General features: G+C 38.8%; 1 protein-coding gene and 1 pseudogene across 1 annotated transcript; one reads left to right on the top strand and one right to left on the bottom strand.

Moving 5' to 3' along the window:
- Positions 1-1,508: 1,508 nt before the first annotated feature.
- On the bottom strand, positions 1,509-5,708 carry LOC116689987 (L-rhamnose-binding lectin SML). The gene is made up of 6 exons (XM_032516743.1): positions 5,496-5,708; positions 4,736-4,771; positions 4,218-4,268; positions 3,578-3,719; positions 2,813-2,973; positions 1,509-1,838 (listed from the first exon to the last, which is right to left on the bottom strand). The coding sequence occupies exons 1-6, from the start codon at positions 5,524-5,526 to the stop codon at positions 1,810-1,812; spliced, it is 450 nt and encodes a 149-aa protein (XP_032372634.1). The 5' UTR covers positions 5,527-5,708; the 3' UTR covers positions 1,509-1,809.
- Positions 5,709-10,652: 4,944 nt separating this feature from the next.
- Positions 10,653-17,148, top strand: LOC116689402 (GTPase IMAP family member 8-like; annotated as a pseudogene).
- Positions 17,149-20,122: the final 2,974 nt, after the last annotated feature.

Genomic DNA, 20,122 nt, shown 5'->3' on the forward strand with positions numbered 1-20,122 from the left:
AGTGGGGAGGGGTTGCAGTTCGGTGGGCTGGGGATCTCATTGCTGCTCTTTGCAGATGATGTGGCCCTGATGGCATCATCGGCCTGTGACCTTCAGCTGTAATGAGGATCAGCACCTCCAAATCTGAGGCCATGGTTCTCAGCAGGAAACCAATGGAGTGCCTTCGTCAGGTAGGGAATGAGTCCTTACCCCAAGTGAAGAAGTTTAAATACTTTGGGGTCTTGTTTGCGAGTGAGGGGACAATAGAACGGGACATTAGGGGTCCCCTGCTGGAGCTGCTCCCCACGTGACTCAACACCGAAAAAGCAGATGAAGATGGTTGGATAGATAAATGCTTACTTAAATTTGAATTACATTTTCTTCTAATACTTCTGTACTTTTGTACAATTTTGAATGCAGGACGTTAACGTATAACAGAGTTGCTCTGTAGGCTATATTAATATTAGGAAATATCTACAGTTCCCATGACAACTGAGGAAACTGTCTGCTGAGGAAGATCATGTGAAATGATTAAAAGCTTCAGAACAGCTACCAAATGTACCTTGAGGTGAGACTATTTTGACAACTGCTGTCACTAAAGTCAATGGTGCACCCTAACATTAACACGGGAATTATATTCTACTAATGAACCCTGTTATACAGACCAACAGCGACACCCAGTGGAGAAAATTGAGTGCTTCAGTTTCTGATTCATTTCTTCAACATTATGTGGATCGTTTTTTTCTCAAACTACTAAATTAAATAGATATATCATAAAAGTGGAAAACAATATTTGTTTTTGGAAATGGTGACTTTCCAGAATGTTACTAAAAACTAGAGGTACTTTTAGTCTTACTCCACCATGGTCAGATGTATGGAAAATATTTAACTTTTAACTCCACTACATTTGTCTGACAGCTTTAGTTACTTTTAAGATGGCAGTTTTTCATCTCCTTTCTATCCAGTGAAAACTATGTATCTCCAGACGTGTTGATTTTGAATGTTTGTGATAAACTGAAGGATAAAGTGCTCCTTTATGTTTTGAGAAAAATTTTCTACTTCTGAAGCTAAATCAAGTCTTTAAAAAGGCTGTTAAATCAGCTGGAAAAAGCTGAAAAAAGGCTATTTTTCTTACTCCATGAAGCGTTGACTTTTTAGAGATACGTGGTTCTCACAGGACAGAGATGCTACAAAACATTATGATCTTATAGAATAGGATGTATTAGTGTAGATTAAACTACCCAACAGTATATAAAGAAGTTAGAATTAGCATAAACTTAAACATCTACAGCAGTAAAATGCAACATACACATAATGCAGCAGATATATTAATCCAACAACATCAGATATAAAACACACTGACAGGAAACATTTTACTGCAGAATTAATACTTTTACCTTAAATATTTAAGTACAGTTTGATGATAATAAGTAGTATTCAGTAAGGTTTTGAACGTGGTCTTTAACTTGAGGTACAGTAAGAAGCTTTTGTCAACTGAAGATTTAAATTGATACACACAGAGCCATTTCACCAAATAGGAGAAAAACATTTTATTGACTAAAAATCCTTCTCAAGTAAATGAGCTCAGATATGTTTTAAGCATGAAGATGCAAAAACTCAAACACAGCAAACACTTGTGCCTCTTGAAACCAGAGATACAGCTTGTATTTTAATATCTATTATAAAAGATTTTATTCTGTTTTGTGAGACAGTAGAAAACAAAAGACAACATGAAATTTATTTACTGAGACTCTCAGATGTTTGAAATGAAGGTGATGTGTCTTCAAATTGTTCTGTCCACAGTGACGAACAACAAAGTTAAAAAAGGCATCAGTCTTCATCGGTTGATTTGTCTTTACCTGCAGATAAAACACAACCAGTGACAACACATTTAAATAATTCATGTAATTATTATTTGAAAAACATCTCAGCCTTTCAACAAGGCAAGTTAAAAAGCTTTTCATAAGACAGAAATGCATTAAATGTCTGATTCCTACTCTGTTAACCCACTGCTAGAGTGTTTACATGACATAAAAGCTTGGATGTCCTTAACTTTTCTAAATTTTAATGAAGAAAAGACAGAAGTCATAGTCATGGTGGCTGTTTCAGCTCTGCATTGTGCTTTGTCAGGTCAGCGGTAGTTGGTGGTCTAGTTACCTAAGAATCAGGGGTGTTGGACTGGGAGGAAAAAAGGGGACTGAGTACCCAGTGCCCTCATGTAAGGATGGCCCCAAAAGATGCCAGAATGAATAACTCTGGAACTGTGGCCCATAGAAAATGCCTTTCTACAGGGCCCAGAATGTTGTGCTACGCCCCTGCCCAGAATAGGAGACTGGCGGCAGGGTACAGATCACTGTGAGCTGCAGGTCAATTTGGCGGAGATTGCTAAAGGTTTAGAAAAAGTGAGCGCATGTGGCGACTAAGTTTAGGCACCCAAACGACTAGTTAAGTTTAGGAAAAGATCGTGGTTTGTATTCAGTTGCAAAATGCTCAAAAAGGCTAAGCTACACAAAGCAAGCCTCTCAAAACACTCCCAAGACAAACATTTCCTGGGTGAAAGTCTCTTGTTTTCCCCGGGAAGCGAAATCCACTCCCAGGCTTTGTCCTCTAGGCCTGTGTTAACGCCCACCCATACTCCCGACCACCTTCCTACACTGCAGTCGTTTTTATACAGCAGCAGTCAATGTGGTGCACACAGAAAAAAGATGAATAGGCTTAATCATAGCAATTACAGTGATTAGCGTTTGTGGCTTTTCCATCGTGTGGTTCATGAGAACGGGCTGGTGTGTGCATGTGCATGCGTGTGGGTGTGTGTATGCGTGTGTATACGTACAGTCAGGTTTGGTCGGAGGAGGTGGTGGAGGTAGAGGTGGAGGAGTTGGGGGTTTGGCGCAGGTGTAGGACACCTCCAAGTACCGGGTCTGCTCCTTACAGGGATATTCACCAAACACCATCTCAGTGACTGGGACCTCACAGGACCTCCTGTGAGCACAGCTGCACACAGAAACAGGTGGATTAATTTACTGCTAACGTGATTTCCTCCATATCCATAAAACTCACCAACACTTCACCTGAAGCCTAAAACGTTTTATAGCATTTGCTCATCTATGTCCTGCTTTTAATACAGACGTGACTGACTCGCCTCTTCCTTTGAGTTTGGCAAATCAAATCTTATTTAAAAAAATGTCTTAACACATAAAGAAAGCCACCAGTTTTTTTTATTGTTAGTTATTAGCGTAGTTCCAAAAGTAAATTGAATTCTGAATGTGGTTTTCTTACTTGTGGACCAGAACCTGGAAGATCTGGTTTTACTTGGCTTACCATATTGTCTCCAAATGCTCTTGTTTAGTTTCCACATTTCTTTTTATTCTTCTGTTCTACACCTTATATTACTGCATATTCATCAGTACTTATTTCTGTCATTGTGCTGCAGCAACATCTGAATTTCCACTCTGTGATCAATAAAGGTTTATATAATCTCTTGTCATTTGTCCCATAATAACCATGCAATTGATTTATCCTGGTATTTCCTGACAACTTTTTGGGTAGTTCTTCTTCCCTCCAGAGGACATAAAATAGATAAATAGATTTTTCTTACAGATCTTCCACCACCATTTCAGCCCAGGGGAAGGAGCAGTAGGTGTCCGGTCCATCATCTGGGAAAGGTTTTCCCTCCCCACACCTCGTCCCTACCCCAACCTTATACAGGATGTGATCCAGCTTTATCTTAGTGCCAACATCTGGAGAAGAAGGAGTGAGGAGTATGAAGTTTTAGAACATCACATTTAAATATACACATTTAAATAGTTGTATTATTCATTTCCATGTCATTTATTCATCATGCCCATGGTGTGTAAAGGCCTTTAGATGTTCAGATTGATACCACTCTTGTGAAGCTAAAGTCAGCAGCTGGTTAGCTTAGCTCAGCACAAAGACTTGAAACAGGGAGAAACAGCTAGCCTGGCTCTGTCCAAACATTACATAATCCTTCTGGCAGCTCCTAAGAAAAGCTTCCTGATTAACATGACATATCTAGTTTGTTTGATCTAAAGAAAAAAGTGTAAAAAGGAGAAATTGCTGTTCTTCATGAGGCCAAAGCATATGTCCCAAAATGTTGACATTTTACTTTAAGGTTAAAGTGACATTTAGGTCTAAGTCAGTAAGTAATAATAAAGTGGTGAGTGACTGAACAGTTCCTATTAGGAGAGAAAGATGAGAGGGTTTCTGTGTTTTCTTACCACATGACATCTTAGCGGTTTCATTGAAACAGGCGTAAATGACCTCTCCCTCTGAAACACACACACACGCACACACACACACCATTACACACACACACACACACACCACACACACACAAACCACACACACCACCCACACACACACGCACACACACGCACACACACACCAACACACGCACACGCACACGCACACGCACCACGCGCACCACACACGCACACACACACGCACACACACACACACACAACACACACCACCACACACACACACACAGCACCACACGCACCACACACACCGCACCGCACACACAACCCACACCACACACACACACACACACACACACACACCCACACCCACACACACACCACACACACAGAGACATCCTCTTATTTTGTATTTAAAGTCAAAACAAAAATGTTCTGTTTTGATTTTAAAACATCTGGGTTGAACAGCATGCAGATTAATTTTTGTAAAACTGTGTAAGAACTTTGTTTTTAAGAACAACATAACCTGCAATTACCTGCAATGCGAGTGAAATACCAAGCGGCAGCCAGCACTGAAAACACAAGACAAATTAATCTGAGTTACAGTTTTCATTAGTTCAACACTATTATTAACAACATGCAATTAGGCATCACAAACAACCAGTTTATAATATATTAACATTTAAACATTTCTGCATTTGTGACATTTTGAGATCTGTAGAGTCAGCTGTCACTGAGGTAAATTAAAGGAAGTATTTACTTAATATCTTCACTCAAAAGATATAAAGATAAAATTACCAGCTTTCTATATACTGAGCATTAAACAACAGACTTTGATTGGAATGGATTTGAAATCTGTTATAAAGATCTGAATGTGACCAGCACAGGTAATGTTTTCAGAAAATCCCAATCTGCGATCAGTTCAACTTTAGCTCCTATATACCTGTTTATGACTACATATTCATTAGCAATGAAACATACATGTAGAAAGTAGTCTACAGAAAAAAATACCACATATAAAAGTAAAACTTAAATAATTGTTTATGGTCACATTATGGGACAACACAATCCAGGGAATGAATCTAGATTCTGACATTCACTGTTAACATTTACAACTCTTTCTTTCCAAGCTTGAAAATCCAGCAGATTTAAAACAGAGTTAATACCTTATACTTTACGTTTGAGAACAAGGATGCCAGAGCATTCACAATAAAAGCCATAAATTCAACTACTAAAAACCAATCAAACAGGGTCATGAAACGTTGCATGTTTGACCAAAACAGAGAGCATACTCACCGCCAAAGGCGACCAGCCTCAATGGGACCATGTTCGCGTCTCTGAGCCTCCTCTTCTGTCTTCCACCTGCAGACAGTCTGTCAGTGAAAGCAGCCTCTGGAGGTCCAGGTATTTATGTGTCCGTCCTGACAGCAGACATGCAGACGCCTGTCCCGCCGCTGCAGGCATGCAGGGCCTCCTGACCCAGATGTGATGAACATGTAAAACCCTGCAGAGCTGCAGGAGAGAGATCTGTAAAATCCACAGGTTCCTGGACCTTTAACACTTTATGTCCCAGCAGCACCTCATTCTCCTCCATGTTTCTCATTAAGAAGCTCAGAGCTTAAAAGAAAACATCTGGATCTGTTATCCAGGGGTGGCCTGTTACCAGGGCAAGGCAAGCGTGTTTTGAGGACCTTATATAGTCTAATTTATTCTGCAGTACATATACAAGATGTATATAGGGGACTTTTATCTTTGTGACAGCTTATAAACAGACTTCGAGGTTAGTAGAAAAATAAGGACAGCAAAACAGTGAGGAGTGAGGATGAGACGATTGCAGCTGTACAGGTTGTTGTAAGTCGGGTCATAAAAAATATCTCTAAAATGAACACATTTACACATTTACTTTCTGTGAAAAATACAGACTCTATAAGATCTGCAAATGATTCTAATTTTCTATTCTTGATTCATCTACAGATTATTTTCTTGATTGACTGTCTGGGCTATGATTAATGGTAATTATTGCCAATTAATTTTCTGATAATAGACTACTTGACAATTGTTCAGCATTGAATACTGCATTAGAGGATTCATGGCTGGGCTAATATAATAATTGAAAATTAAATGACAGTTCAGTCTGATAACTATACTACCATGGTGGATTGTAAAACAATATACTAAACTAGTAAATAATATAACTAAAATACCTGCACAATGCACTACACATTAAGACAAAAAATTCTGTGGATAATTACATGGTTCTCTTTTATCTATTTATTCCTAAGAAACATCATATAACTATGCACAATAACATATACTTTGAGGAAGAAGAAACCAAAACCAAAAGTCTACAGATGATTACTGCTCAGGACCAACCACCACAACAAAAACTAAAATAAATAAATAAAAAGAAGAAGAAGCCCCAGCATGCATCAGCAGCTTTTGAAGCATTCCAGATGGCGGCCTCAGGCTCATAAATACCAGAGGCCAATGCAGCAGCTCAGCAACAGGAGGCCAACGCCATTATGAGCGTATATAACTGCCAAGAGCTTTTTCACTGACATTCAAGTTCAAATGTTTACCGATTTAAGTTTGAATGACTTGCAACAGACTTGAAAGTTGACAATTGGTGGTACTTGTGCAACTTATGGTGTTACACATTTATGCAGTTATCCTAGGTTCAGTTATTGGTGATCATACATGTTTGTTTGTTTTTTGTTACACAGGATATACATATAGAGTTTACATACATTTATAATGGACACTGTCGAGGCAGTTTGGAGTTTTTAACGATTTCTACAACAAACAATAAAAGTTGAAATCTGGGGTCGGCTGTTTTCTGGAGAAGGCTGAACAAACACCAGAAGTGTTTCATGCAGCCGTCCTCCTGCAGCTCTCCCCTCTCTGTCCTCAGCGGCTCCCTTCATCCGGTTACCTGTCCCAGTAGTCATTCATTTCATCCTGATGCTGTTACACAGCAGGAATTCTATAAAGATTACTGTGGTGTTTTCTATGTAAACTGGTAGGTTTGTAAAACCTTAAAGATGACGTAGGTTACTGTGATTCAAGTTCATGCTCATGAACAAAAAGTGCCGATACCAGTGAAGCATTTCAAAGATGGAGAGAATGTATATCTATATAAGCCGTGAGTCTCTGATTGTGGTTAGCAGCAGGATGATCTATTATTAGTAATATTTTCTCTCTTTTCTCTGTATTGACATGTGTTTCATTGTGTTCATTGTCAGACTCTCTTTTAGAATTTTTGTTGTTGCTTAGGTTGCTTTGCAGTGTAGGCAGTAGTTGCCAATGCTCATATAGAATTCTTTTCCAGTGACGTTTTTCCATTGAAACCGTCTTTTACCATTTGGAGGGGTGTGCACGCGCATCTTGTTTGTGTATGTTAGCATCAACCAACACCGCAAATTCCTTGTAAATGTTCTCTACTTGGCAATAAACCCTTTTCTGATTTTAGAATCTAAAGCCTGTCTAATTTTCTGTCAGACTTGATTTACAAAATGCTCAAAGGTTATTAGGGAATCTCTTGCCCAATTATACCCCCCATGAAACTGCCTACCCCAACTTTAGTTCATTTGAACAATATTTCGAATAATAGTGTGCTGGTTAAATTGTACCAATGAAGATGACCTTTGACCTACAGTCTAACTTCTGAGTCTATAAAGAATCTCACCAGCCAGTTTGTTCTCAGTCATGAAAGTGGCCCTGCTTGACTTCCAGCTGAGTTCAGACTGATATCAGCATTTACCTTTAAAACCAGGGGTAGAGAGCCATTTCAGCGCAAAGTTCTTTTCATGTGTGTAAGATTACTGTCAATCAATTTAACAAAAACGTAATAGGAGCTGAATATTGGGGGAAAGCATTATATTAAATCAGTTGGTTTGTCATGATATTGGGTTTCCCAACAGAAAAGTCAGCTCCTTCAGAGGTCTCTTTTAGTCAAACTGCAGGTCAAAGGTCTGCTTTGTTGTAGCGTGACTGTGTTGCTGCCAAATTTGGATCAAAATGTAACTGCATATCAATAATACTTTTACATGCAATCATGCAATAATATTTCTTTTAAATGTATTTTTTTCCCCTGCACTTTCTTTCTTGTCTTTGAAAATTAAAATGCCGTTACGGCTACACTTTGTACGGTGTGCTGTTCGGGGTAATTTTGCGGTCTTTTTTCAAACCTGCGTTGAGTGAATAATAAACTTGCATAGCTATTGACAGTGGTCTTGCTATTTAAAAATTATAGGTTTGTGCAGGATTCCCTGTGTCAAGCTTGTGAAAATTCTGTCTGACCAGTGTTTTACTTTAACTCCACCTTCTAGTATCGGCTCAGCTCAGTTGGAACTTAGACAGAGGTGGTACTAATAACTTTCCAGTCCTTTTGCTAAAGGAAAGGCAAAAAAAACATCCTCACACCAATGTGTAACAAACTGAACTGAGCTGAACTGTTTGATGGTAATGTGCCCCAACTGGAACCTAATTGGCAGTTATATGGTGCCGGTCAGCCACCAAGACACCCAGTATCCCCTATGTTTGTTTGTATTTGATTTATGTTGATATCTATACTGTAGTGACTGAAACAACAAACATTTGTTGTGTAATAACTGCAGAGAAAACCTGTTACAAAAAAAGGAAAAAGACTATTAATTTCAAAAGACTACTGTACACTTCTGAAAAGTTGTACTAGGATGGTTTCTGTACTTTTCTTTTTATTGATCTCTCAACATACTTGTCTGACATGTCTGCACAGTACATCTACATGATTACTCTCCTGATGACGACACTGGAAGTTAAATTAACTTAGTCCTTTTGCTGAAGAAATAGCTCGTCGGATAAATGTGCACGTCCACTGTCAAGGCCATAATAAAAGAAGCCATATGAGATTATAGTGAGGGTCAAAGTCACATTTATTCTATTCCAATCAGATTTCTTGTTTTCTCCTGACACACCTTTGATCTCCTTTTTACTCTCAGCTCTCAGGGAGTCAGTTATCAGTCCGTACATGTCTTTGTTGGAGGGAAAATGACAGCAACAAATATACACATGTTCTTTGATTTTGATATAGAGTCAGCAAAAGGTGAGCAAAAAACTGACCTGTATGTAAATTGTAATTTGTGTGTTTTGGATGATTACTTGCATGTAAAAGACTATTGTGGTAGATGTGTGAAAAGGTTTCCCTAAACGGCGATTGATGCTGCCTTTCAATGTGCCAAATCAAGTGAAAGAGAATAAAGAAAAGAAAAGACAAAGAAACTAAATCAACCTTGGGTTGGGGTTACTTTAATCATTGCTCTGTGGAACGCACACAGACTTTAAAGATAGTTTTACTTTGAGTATGTCATGTAATATTGTATGTTTGAATTTTGATGAACGATACAGCAGTTGTCATCTTCCTGTTCTCTATAATAAATTGTATTTTGTCAGATATATTCTGTTTCTGGCCCTTTAACTGTCTGTTGTGACTATGTGAGTGTCAGCACGTCTTTTGGGTGTGGTCAGTCTTATGCCGGTGTCAAACTAGGTTATTGTCTTGATTGCCTTGTAAGTGATTTGCTGTTAGCACTATGCATACTGCGAGGAAGGCCAATGGCCAAAATGTGTCAGCAAAGATATTTTAATAAACACTGCTCTACAGGCAGTTTCCTTGAATGGTGGGCCACCTTTTTACTACTTTTCAACCAAAATTTTGAATGTTGAGTTATGTACCTGTACTTTAGATGCTAGTATGAAAAACATGACATTGATTTTCCCAAAGATACATTTTATTTTACAGCACTACTGAAGTGCTGATATGTGTATATTAGTTTTTTTTTTTTTTTAATTAAGGTCTAATTAAGGTTTAATTAAAGTCCCTTTTTTGTCAAACCCTGTATTTAATTTTTTTTTAATGTTGGTAAGATGCTGATTGAGCTCCTACTCTTTCACAGTTGTCCCTAAAAGGATTTGCAATGCTCTCCCAGAGTGATTGTGTACAGCTGAATGTGAATGTAAAGCAGGACAGAGGAGGGAAATACATTCTTTGTCTTATTCGATTAATGGAGCAAAAATCAAAAGCAATATGTGTTTGTTTTTCTCAAAGACAACAAGAAGCTACATTTATTAAAATTCTTGTCATGCTGTTGCATTGATTTCTACAATTTTCTAATATTGTAGCGTGTATGGAGTGTCAAAGCATGTTCAAAAATACTGTAATAAGAATCAACAAGACATGCCATTATATTTACTGCGACATCTGAAAAAACACTCATGTCATTCAGTGGCATTCACCTTCACCCTTTATCAACAGTACATTATATATTTTTGAAAGAAAGGTTTCTCTCCCACCCTTTCAGTAATGCATATTTGAATTAATATAGTTGTTATAATTTGTAATTTGTATTGTGTTTCTCATAACAGTCAGTAGCTCATCCGGTTGATTGTCTCTCCTGTGGGTGACGGTGTGACAGAATGGCTGAAACATTTGGTAAGTCCAGTGAAGCTTTATATTACAAATATATACAGACTATACAGAAAAGAATTGTTTAGATGAACTGAATGTTTAAGTTCAACTATTACAGTGTGTTTTACAGTGACTTTATAGTATGGGGTATATATATACCTCTGCCAAGGAGGTCATAATTTTGCGTTCAGTTTGTCCATTTGTTAGTTGGTTTGTTTGTCTGTCCGCAGGATTACGAAAGAACTACTGGCCCAATTTTTATAAAACTAGCTGTATGGGTGTAACATGGGCCAAGAAAGAACCCATTACATTTTATTGTATTCAAATCATGGGGTGTATACACAAACTATTTTTCTTTTGTTAACATTGCAAGAATGGGGCATTTATGCTGCATTTATGGGGGTGACGGAATAATTGTAAAACTGCATTCCTGACTGGGAATATTCACACTGGCTTGGCTTACGTCTGCACTCTCCAAGTGCCCTTGTAGTTGTTGTGTTTTAAAATTGTTGGTGGGAAGCTGAATATGAGAAACACTATGCACTTCACCTCTAATGGCTTTACAGATGCCTTTGAGCAAGGCATTGAACCTCTTACTCTTGCATAGTTGTCACCAGTAAAATAATATATTTGCACTGCACAGCTCAAAGATTAAATTGATTGTGTGAAGCAGAATGTGAAGCAGTCCAGAGGTTAACTTTTTTATCAGGTTTCAAAAATCACCAAAATTGTGTAATTATTTAGCACTTTTTATGTACTTTTTATAATTGTATTAATGTACAGATACAGGTACGGCTCTTGGGTAGAAAAAAAACATTGCCCTTCTATTAAACAATAGTTATTACTGTCATTAGCAGGCTTATTATAAACTACATGTGAATGAATTTTGAATCCATGTATACATTTCTGTCTCCTTACAGTGTCAGATAAAGTTCAGCATGTGAATCGCAGCAGCAGCTATGAACTCCTGCCACCTTTTAGTAAGTCAAACTGGAGTCAGATTGATTTTGTTTTTTTCACAAGATCTGAATCTCTGGTATTTCATAGGTTGTGGGTACCATCTGTTAGGCCAAATAGTTGAATTACAATTCCTATGTAGGTCATGTGATGCCATAAAAATGTTTTTCTAAAGATTTACATGATAATAGAGCCTGCTCTACGGACCCTTAGGGTCAAAGCAGTGACTATCATCCGGGTAATTTTATATGCAACAGTTGAACAATTTTGACTTCATGCGCCACTAGGCAGCTCTCATAGGAATGATGGGGTCTTTGCCTCAAACGCTGTATGCAGATTTTTTTTTTTATACATCAATGCCATGTGGCTCCGGTTCTGGCACCTGAAATTCTCCCTGGGATCCAAAGGTCCTGTAAACATTAAAACTCCCCCAGTGCTTCAAGCTCCCAGTCCTGGCAGCGTGGCTAACTGAGCTAACTGTCAGCTACAGTTATAGTTATCCATTGTGTTGTCTTCCCGTCAAAATTGAAAATCAACACTTTTGTTACGCTTTTTATTGATGTTTTTAAACTTGTTGTCCCTTTTTTTGACGTTTTCAACACTACGTAACACTAACTTATAAACTTTAGTTTTACAGTTATTTTTGGAATTTATGGTTAATAAATCTCATTTATAGGAAATTATACCTAATGTTTGACTTAGAAAAGCAGAAATGAGGAATTATTTCGACTAAAATTAAAGGAATGTATGTTGATGGATAATCACAGACTGGAATATGTCAACTTTTACTCAATACTATTTTAAAACCACTTCAATTTGTTTTTCAAAAGCTAAAAAATTGAATATGACACCCCAAAATTAATAAAAGTAGAGATTTGTACTTGCCAAAGAGCGTTGTGTGAAATCAATCATGTTATTTTGGGTAATTACAATTGGGTAAAAATTAAAAACAACATTGGTAGAGGAAAACGGGTCAATTTGACCTGAGGACAACATGAGGGTTAAATATAAGTCAGAGTAGCATCAAAATGATTTTGAAGCTGTTGTTTTAAGGTATACAAAGAAATTGCATGATGTTGCTTTAAGGAGGCATCTTCATCCCTCAACTTGTCTTTGAGAAAGTCTTAGACTACTATGACCCAACAAAGTGATGTTCGACCAGGCATTACTTTGATAATCTTTGATGTTTTGTTTTCAGTGTCAGAGCTGAGGGTTGTTCTGCTGGGGAACAGCTGGTCTGAGAGGAGTTCAGTGGGGAACTTCATACTGGCAAAGACTGTGTTTAACACTGAGGAAGAACCAGACCACTGTCTGAGAGAAAGAGGACAGTTGGAGGACAAAAGAATAGTTATCATCAACACTCCAGATCTGCTGCTTCCTGACATCTCTGAACACAAACTAACAGAACATGTAGAAAACTGTGTGAGACTCTCCTATCCTGGACCTCACGTTTTCCTGCTGGTTCTACAGCCTGAAGACTTCACTGAGAAACACAAAAAGAGACTCTGCCGAGTCTTAAAATTCTATAGCGATCGATCATTTGATCATTCACTGGTTCTGATGTCAATACTCAGACAGGAGAGTTCAAGTGTCAGGAAAAACTATGACCCCTTAAAAAACATCATCAGTATTTGCAGAGACAAGTTCTTATGGAAGAAGACCACTGAACTTCCAGAGCTGCTGGAATGCTTGGACCAAATTGTGAAGGAGAACCGAGGAGACTATGTGAGCTGTGAAGTGTTTGTAGATCCAGCATCTGCCTTACCCGGTGATCACCAAAAACTGAAACAACAGGTTGCAATCTCTGCTATCTCGGACGATGTCAAAGTTACTGGTAAGTAAGAAGTGGGGCATTCTGTGATCCACAGAATGCAACTATTGAAAAGCATAGTTTCATGGCCAAGGTGGTAATTATGATGTGAAAGAAATTAAAGTAATAACTTAGCATTAATGAATGAATTAAATCTGAATAAAATGAATTAAGTGAAGATTCAGTTCATAAATAAAGACACAATTTTCCTATCCAGATTAAAAACTAGTTAAGGGAAGAACACATTTTCTGTCCCTTCTTAACAGACTGCATCAAAAAGGGCATTACACTGTTTCCAGCTACTTATAATGTACTACAAACTCAATGCCAGTTATTTTGATAAAGGTCTGAGATGGAGGGAGAAATGATTTCTTTAATCAATGACCCTATCATTGTTTTTTGTAAGATTTGATTAAAGACAGGTCTCATCACATTATCTGACAAACTCATCTAAAACTGGCTCATGCTCAGATTCATCTTTATGAATCAAAATTAATCTGGGCCAGTGGTAAAGAAGGAATTACCCCCCCCACCCCACACACACACACATACACACACACACACACACACACACACACACACACACACACACACACACACACACACACACACACACACACACACACACACACACACACACACACACACACACACACACACACACACACACACACACACACACACACACACACACACTTTACACCCCTGGCCTGATCTGGCGTTGTAGCTGGTGTGATGACAAGATGGCATCTATAAACTTATTTATAAGCTTTTACTAGTTGTGTATATCAGTTAGTTTTGTGGTACACTGATTCATAATTACAAATTAAGTACAGGTTTTGGTTCTAATTACTTTTCCACACATTCTCTCTCTCTCTTTGTTGAATTATAGAAGCTGCACTCAGGATTGTCCTGTTGGGGAAAAGTGAAGACAAAAAGACAAGACTTGTAAACTTAATCATTGGTCAAGGTATTCATTTCCAAAAGAATTCTACAGTCATGCAATCTGTGGTTACCTATGGAGAGTGGAAAGAACAATCTGTAACAGTAGTTAAAACCCCAAACATCTTCAGTCTGCCTGTTGAAGCAGTGAAGGAAGAGATGAAGGAAAGTGTGACTCTTTGTCCACCTGGACCAAATGTCCTGCTGCTGTTAGTGAAACCATCTACAATCACAGAGAGGACAACAGAAAGATTGAGATTCACTCTGAGTTTATTTGGTCAAGATGCCTTTAAACACTCAATGGTCATCATGACACATAACAGGATTGAAAGTATCTCTGTGAATCAGCTGCTTCAAGACTGTGGAGGACGACGGTACAGCATGCTGGAAAACAACCAAAGACAGTTAATGAAGAAGATTGAGAGGATTGTATGTCTAGCAAAGGAACCTCCTGACTTCCACTGAAGAGACCATCAGACCAACATCTGGACCTCAGTCCAGCTTTAAACCTGGTTCTGTGTGGGAAGAGGAGCAGGGAACTTCAGCAGCCAAGGCCATTTTAGGACAGACAGAGCTTCATTCAGTCTCCAACTCATCAGAGTGTGTTAAACATCAGAGAGTGTGTGGACGTTGGGTTTCCCTGGTGGAGCTGCCTGCCTTGATGGGAAGATCAGGAGTAGTGATGGAGAATCATTCAGGTGTATCTCCCTCTGTGATCCTGAGGGCGTACATGCCTTCACCTGGTCCTACCTGTGGGCCCCCTCACTGATAAGACAAGGGAGGTTGGAGACCATCCAAACACTTTCAGCTCTCAGTCTGACTTTCTCTTGATTCTGTTCACTGTGAGTCAGATCCTAAAGCTCCAGCTGTTGTTAAATTTCTTAAGAAAAACAGGAACATCCAGGAGCTTTGTCAGAGCGTGGAGAAGAGTGTGTTGTTCTCAACATCAAGGACCGGCAGCAGATCCCAGAGCTGTTGGATGCTGTAAAAGGGTGAGGGCACCTAAGGGTTCACCATGTTCCTATACAACAGAAAAATTAACATATGCTAAAAAAGAGAAAAACAATATCACACTACAGGCTGAACCTCACAAACAGAAAACAAAGACGTTTAGCTGTAAGTATACAAAATTATCTCATCCGCATTGATGTACAACCCTTTGTTATAAACAATGTTCTATACACTGGGCTCTGGAGCCTTTAACTCTTGCCATTTAAAGTAACTCCAAGTTTTTTATTTCCCAGGTGATGATGAGAAGCAGAGCCCAGAGTGTCTCAGGATTGTCTGATAGGGAAGACCGGCTGTGGAAAGAGTTCTACGTACCACCATTCTAAAAGAAGAGTTAGAGCTGCATCAAGCCAAACATCAGTCCACCAGCGCTGTCAAAAGCGAGACCAAGTGAACGGTCGTCCTGTCGCTGTGGTCGACACTCCTGGTCTGTTTGACACAACTTTGTCCCATGAGAGGTTAATGAGAGAGTGGGTGAAATGCATCAGTCTTCTGGCTCCAGGACCTCATGTCTTCTGGTGGTGTTAGAAATCGGCAGACTCACACCAGAGGAAAAGGAAACATTAAAACTCATCAAGGATGTCTTTGGAAAACAATCTGACAAATTCACCATCATTCTTTTCACAAGAGGAGATTCACTGGAACATGAGAAGCGGTGTGTTGAGGAATACATTCAAGAACAATGTGATGATTCCTTTAAGAAACTGATTGCTGACTGTGGAGGAAGATACCATGTGTTCAATAACTATGATAAGCAAAACCAAATGCAAGTTATTGAGCTGTTAAACAAGATTGACACCATGGTGGAGAAAAATGGAGGCAGCTGCTACAGCAATGAGATGCTGCAAGAGGCTGAAGCAGCTATAAAAAAGGAGTTAGAGAAGATCCTGAAAAACATGGAAGGAGCGATACAGAGAGAGCGAGAGGAACTGGAAAGACAACATGGAGAAGAAATTAAAGAAATGGAAAAAAGAATATCAGCAAAGTGGGCAGAAACTGAACAGGAGAGAGCAGACAGAGTCAGACACCTCGAAGAAATATTGGAAGAAATTAACAAGGAGCGGGTGAAGATAAAGAAAGCAAAAGCAAAAAGCAAAGAAGAAGATAGACGGCAATTACAACAGGAAGAAATTGAACAACGGGACTGGAAAGACAAGAGTTACCTTTTGGAGGAACAAATAAAAATAAATTCTGCATCAGATGAAGAAAAGAGAACTGAGCTACATCAGAGTAGAGAAGACATGAGAAAGGAACGAGAAGCTCAGGAAAGGGAACAAAAAGAATATTGGGAAAAACGCCAAAGAGAACAGGAAGATAAAAAAAGAAGACTCAAAGAGCTCAAAATGCAATTTGAGCAGGAGAGAGAAAAACATGGCAACAGAATAAAAAGTGAAGATCAAAACAGAAGAGAACAGGAGGGAAACGGAAAAAAAGAGTTAGAGGAAAAATATACCAAAATAATGGATGATATGAAGAAGAAATATGAAGAGGAGGCTAGAAAAAAAGCGGAAGACTACAATGAATTCAGACAGAAATACATCAGGAACTTTGCAGGTCTGATGGAAGAGCATGTGGAAGAAAAGGAGGCACTGAAGCAAGAGCACAGCAAGGAGTACAAACTGCTAGATGATCTTTCAAGTCATAAAGAAACAATGCTAAAAGAAGAACTCAGAGAAAAAGAAAGAAAACTCAACGAAATGGAGACAGCACAAGAGCAACTAATAAGTGGTTTAAAAGATAACTATAAAAACAACAAATGCATCATCCTCTGATAATTGCTTCTCAAACAGTCGATGGACATACTAACATTAGAGTTATGCGTGCATGAATATCATGTGCAAATTGCTTGCTCTAAGGTGTGCATTACAGACATTATTATTAGTTATGTTTAACAGAAGTACTGTGTTGCATCCCTGTAAAGGGGAAAATCTAAAGTAAAGAGCTAGGGAGAAATGAGAGAGATAATATTGCAAAATGTAATTTCAAATGCATTTTCTAAGAATACATTGTTACAAAATCTGTAACAGCCCATTGTATTCTGCTGAGTAAACCCCATTACATTCATTATTGATTTCACTCGTTTCAATTTAAACAAATTGTATATCCGAATACAACACACATTTTCTATAAGATCAGTCTGCAACTTGTTTAGAAAAACAAGTCCAATGGTTCCATGGTATCGGAATTTTTAATAGTTGTCATGGAAACATTAATTGGTCATGTGACTGGACTGGAAGATTGACAGAACAGGCTTCCAAATGACAGTACTCTGATCCAATAGAAATCACAATTGTCAGAATGTGACAGACAGCACTCTAGCCTATGGATTGGGGCAATCATATTTCAGGGGGGATGGGTGCCACAGAAGTACAGCATCTTTATCACTATTACAATTGCACTTTAGAGTTACAGAGAATATTCAATAAGACACAAACACAATGGCAATGACAGATGTACTGTTAAATATGTATTGTTCCCATGTTAGCTTAACATTTTAGAACAATTTTAATTCTAATCATATATTGTATGTACAACTTTGACATACAGGGCTGCGTCCAAAACCACATACCATGCACCGCATACTCAATATGTATTTAATTTCAACACACTTTTTTGTGAATAAACAGTAGTGTGCATCTTTTCGGACACACTGAGCTGTAATTGCCACTACACTTCCCAAGAGTCTCCTTGTCGTGCCAATCTCAGATCTACTGGCATTGTCTTACTGCGTCAAGTCCATCACCATTGTGCCCCTACCAAAAAAATAAGTTATATGACCTGCTTAAATGACTATCATCCTGCGGCATTGTGATGATGTGCTTTGAAACGATAGTCCTCACCTAGATCAAGTGAACCATCCCAGCCACCCTAGACCCATTACAATTTGCATATCAACAGAACCAATCCACCGACTATGCTGTCAACACCATCATCCACACAGCCCTCACGCTTCTTGAAGACAAGGACACATATGTGAGAATGTTATTTATTGACTAAAGCTCAGCATTCAACATGGTCAAACCATACAGCCCATTGATGGTGTTTAAAGCCTGAAACGTCTCCTTCCAGACAGCGCTGCGACCGTTGACCTCAAGGCACCTAACCCTAACCTTAACTCTAACCCTAACCATCGCCTAATCCTAGTGCCTTCCAGACAGTGATGCCTGGAAGAACACGTTGGGGACTTAAAACACCAATAAACTATACAGGCTCTCCGAGAAGCTCCTCACCTTGGGACTGACACCCTCTCTCTGGGTGCTGAAACTTCTTACAAACAGACCCCAGCCAGTCAGAGTTGGACAACTGACATCTTACATCAGAACTGTAAGCACAGGGACCCCACAGGATTGTGTGCTCAGTCTGCTTCTCTTGCTACACCGTATGACTGCGTAGTTACCACAACTGAGACCAACATTTTAAAGTGTGCGGATGACACCACAGTCATTGGACTGATCACTGGTGGTGAGGAGACTGCGTACAGAAGGCAAGTGGCAGAGCTGGTGTCAGGAAAATAATCTCTCTTTAAATGCAGAAAAGATCAAGGAGATGATTATCAATCCTAGGAGAAGGAGGAAGGAGCAGCAAACAACAATATAAAGTACATCGGTAGGACAGAGGTAGAGAGTGTGAAAACATTTAAATTCCTCGGAACCGGTCAACAAGGCTCACAACAGTTACCAGCTCCTAAAGAAAGCCCGGCAGAGACTGCACGGCTGAGAGACTGCTGAGGAATTATAGCATGTCTACCAAAATATTCAGCAACTTCTACAGGTGTACAGTGGAGAGTGTCATCGCCAACTCAATCCACATGTGTATGGAGCACTGCTCGGGACAGGAAGGCTCTCAAATTTGTTATAAACTGCACAACTCATCTATTGTTAGCCCTACCATCACTACAGGACATGTACACCACCATGCATGATTAAAGACAGTACACACTCTTCACAGCCCTCAGGAAGGCGCTACAGGAGTGTAAAAGCACGGACAACAAGACTCACAAACAGCTTCTATCAACAGGCCATCAGACTCCTGAGCTCTGGAATATCCCCCCCACACACACTCCATCTTCCCCTCCTAGTCTCCTGGACTCACACCACATACAGAGCTGCTATGGTGCTCTTTGACCATTTTCAATATAAAAAAAAAAAATTGTTTCTTTAAGCTTTATTTTTATTCTCCTTTTTTATTCGTTGTGTCTTTTCTGCGCACTGTGCATATGACAAATAAACCTCTTGAATCTTGAATCGTAATGCTTAAATTAATGGAAAATGTAGGCAGCCTGATTAACTAGTACAACAGTCACAAACACAAACACAGATTTATAAGATGTAGAAATGAAAATTGAAGTATTAGACCTTGAGTTGAGAAATCTTGTCAAACAAATACGTTTTATACAATATATATATGTAAATATACAGTATACAGTATATAAATAATACAAATGTCTTAAGTGCATGACTGCAAATTATTGTTACTTGCTGTAAAATAGTCTAGTATTTGTAAAGGTAACAGATAGTAAACCTTTGTCAAATGTTTGTCAAAATGCTATTATTTGCAGGTACCAAAAAAACCCAGACAGAACTGAACTCTACATTATCCCATACCTATGTGCCTGTATGCACACACAGTGTACTTTAAATATACAACATAGAGCTTATTAATAGTAAATATGCCTACTCATCCAATTGCCTGTACAGCTTTAAAACATTTTTGGCTCCTGGTACACTTTTCCCACTCCCTACTGACCGTTTTTTACTTTCA

This window comes from Etheostoma spectabile, chromosome 5 (assembly GCF_008692095.1).
Source record: "Etheostoma spectabile isolate EspeVRDwgs_2016 chromosome 5, UIUC_Espe_1.0, whole genome shotgun sequence".
Lineage (NCBI taxonomy): Eukaryota > Metazoa > Chordata > Actinopteri > Perciformes > Percidae > Etheostoma > Etheostoma spectabile.

Excerpts from the sequence above, each read along its gene's own strand:
- LOC116689987 (XM_032516743.1), bottom strand. The coding sequence starts at position 5,526 with ATGGTCCCATTGAGGCTGGTCGCCTTTGGCG. Across the intron at positions 4,772-5,495 it reads GAGGCTGGTCGCCTTTGGCG|TGCTGGCTGCCGCTTGGTAT; the intron begins GTGAGTATGCTC and ends TTGTGTTTTCAG. Across the intron at positions 2,974-3,577 it reads GAAATGGTGGTGGAAGATCT|CTGTGCTCACAGGAGGTCCT; the intron begins GTAAGAAAAATC and ends TTCTGTGTGCAG.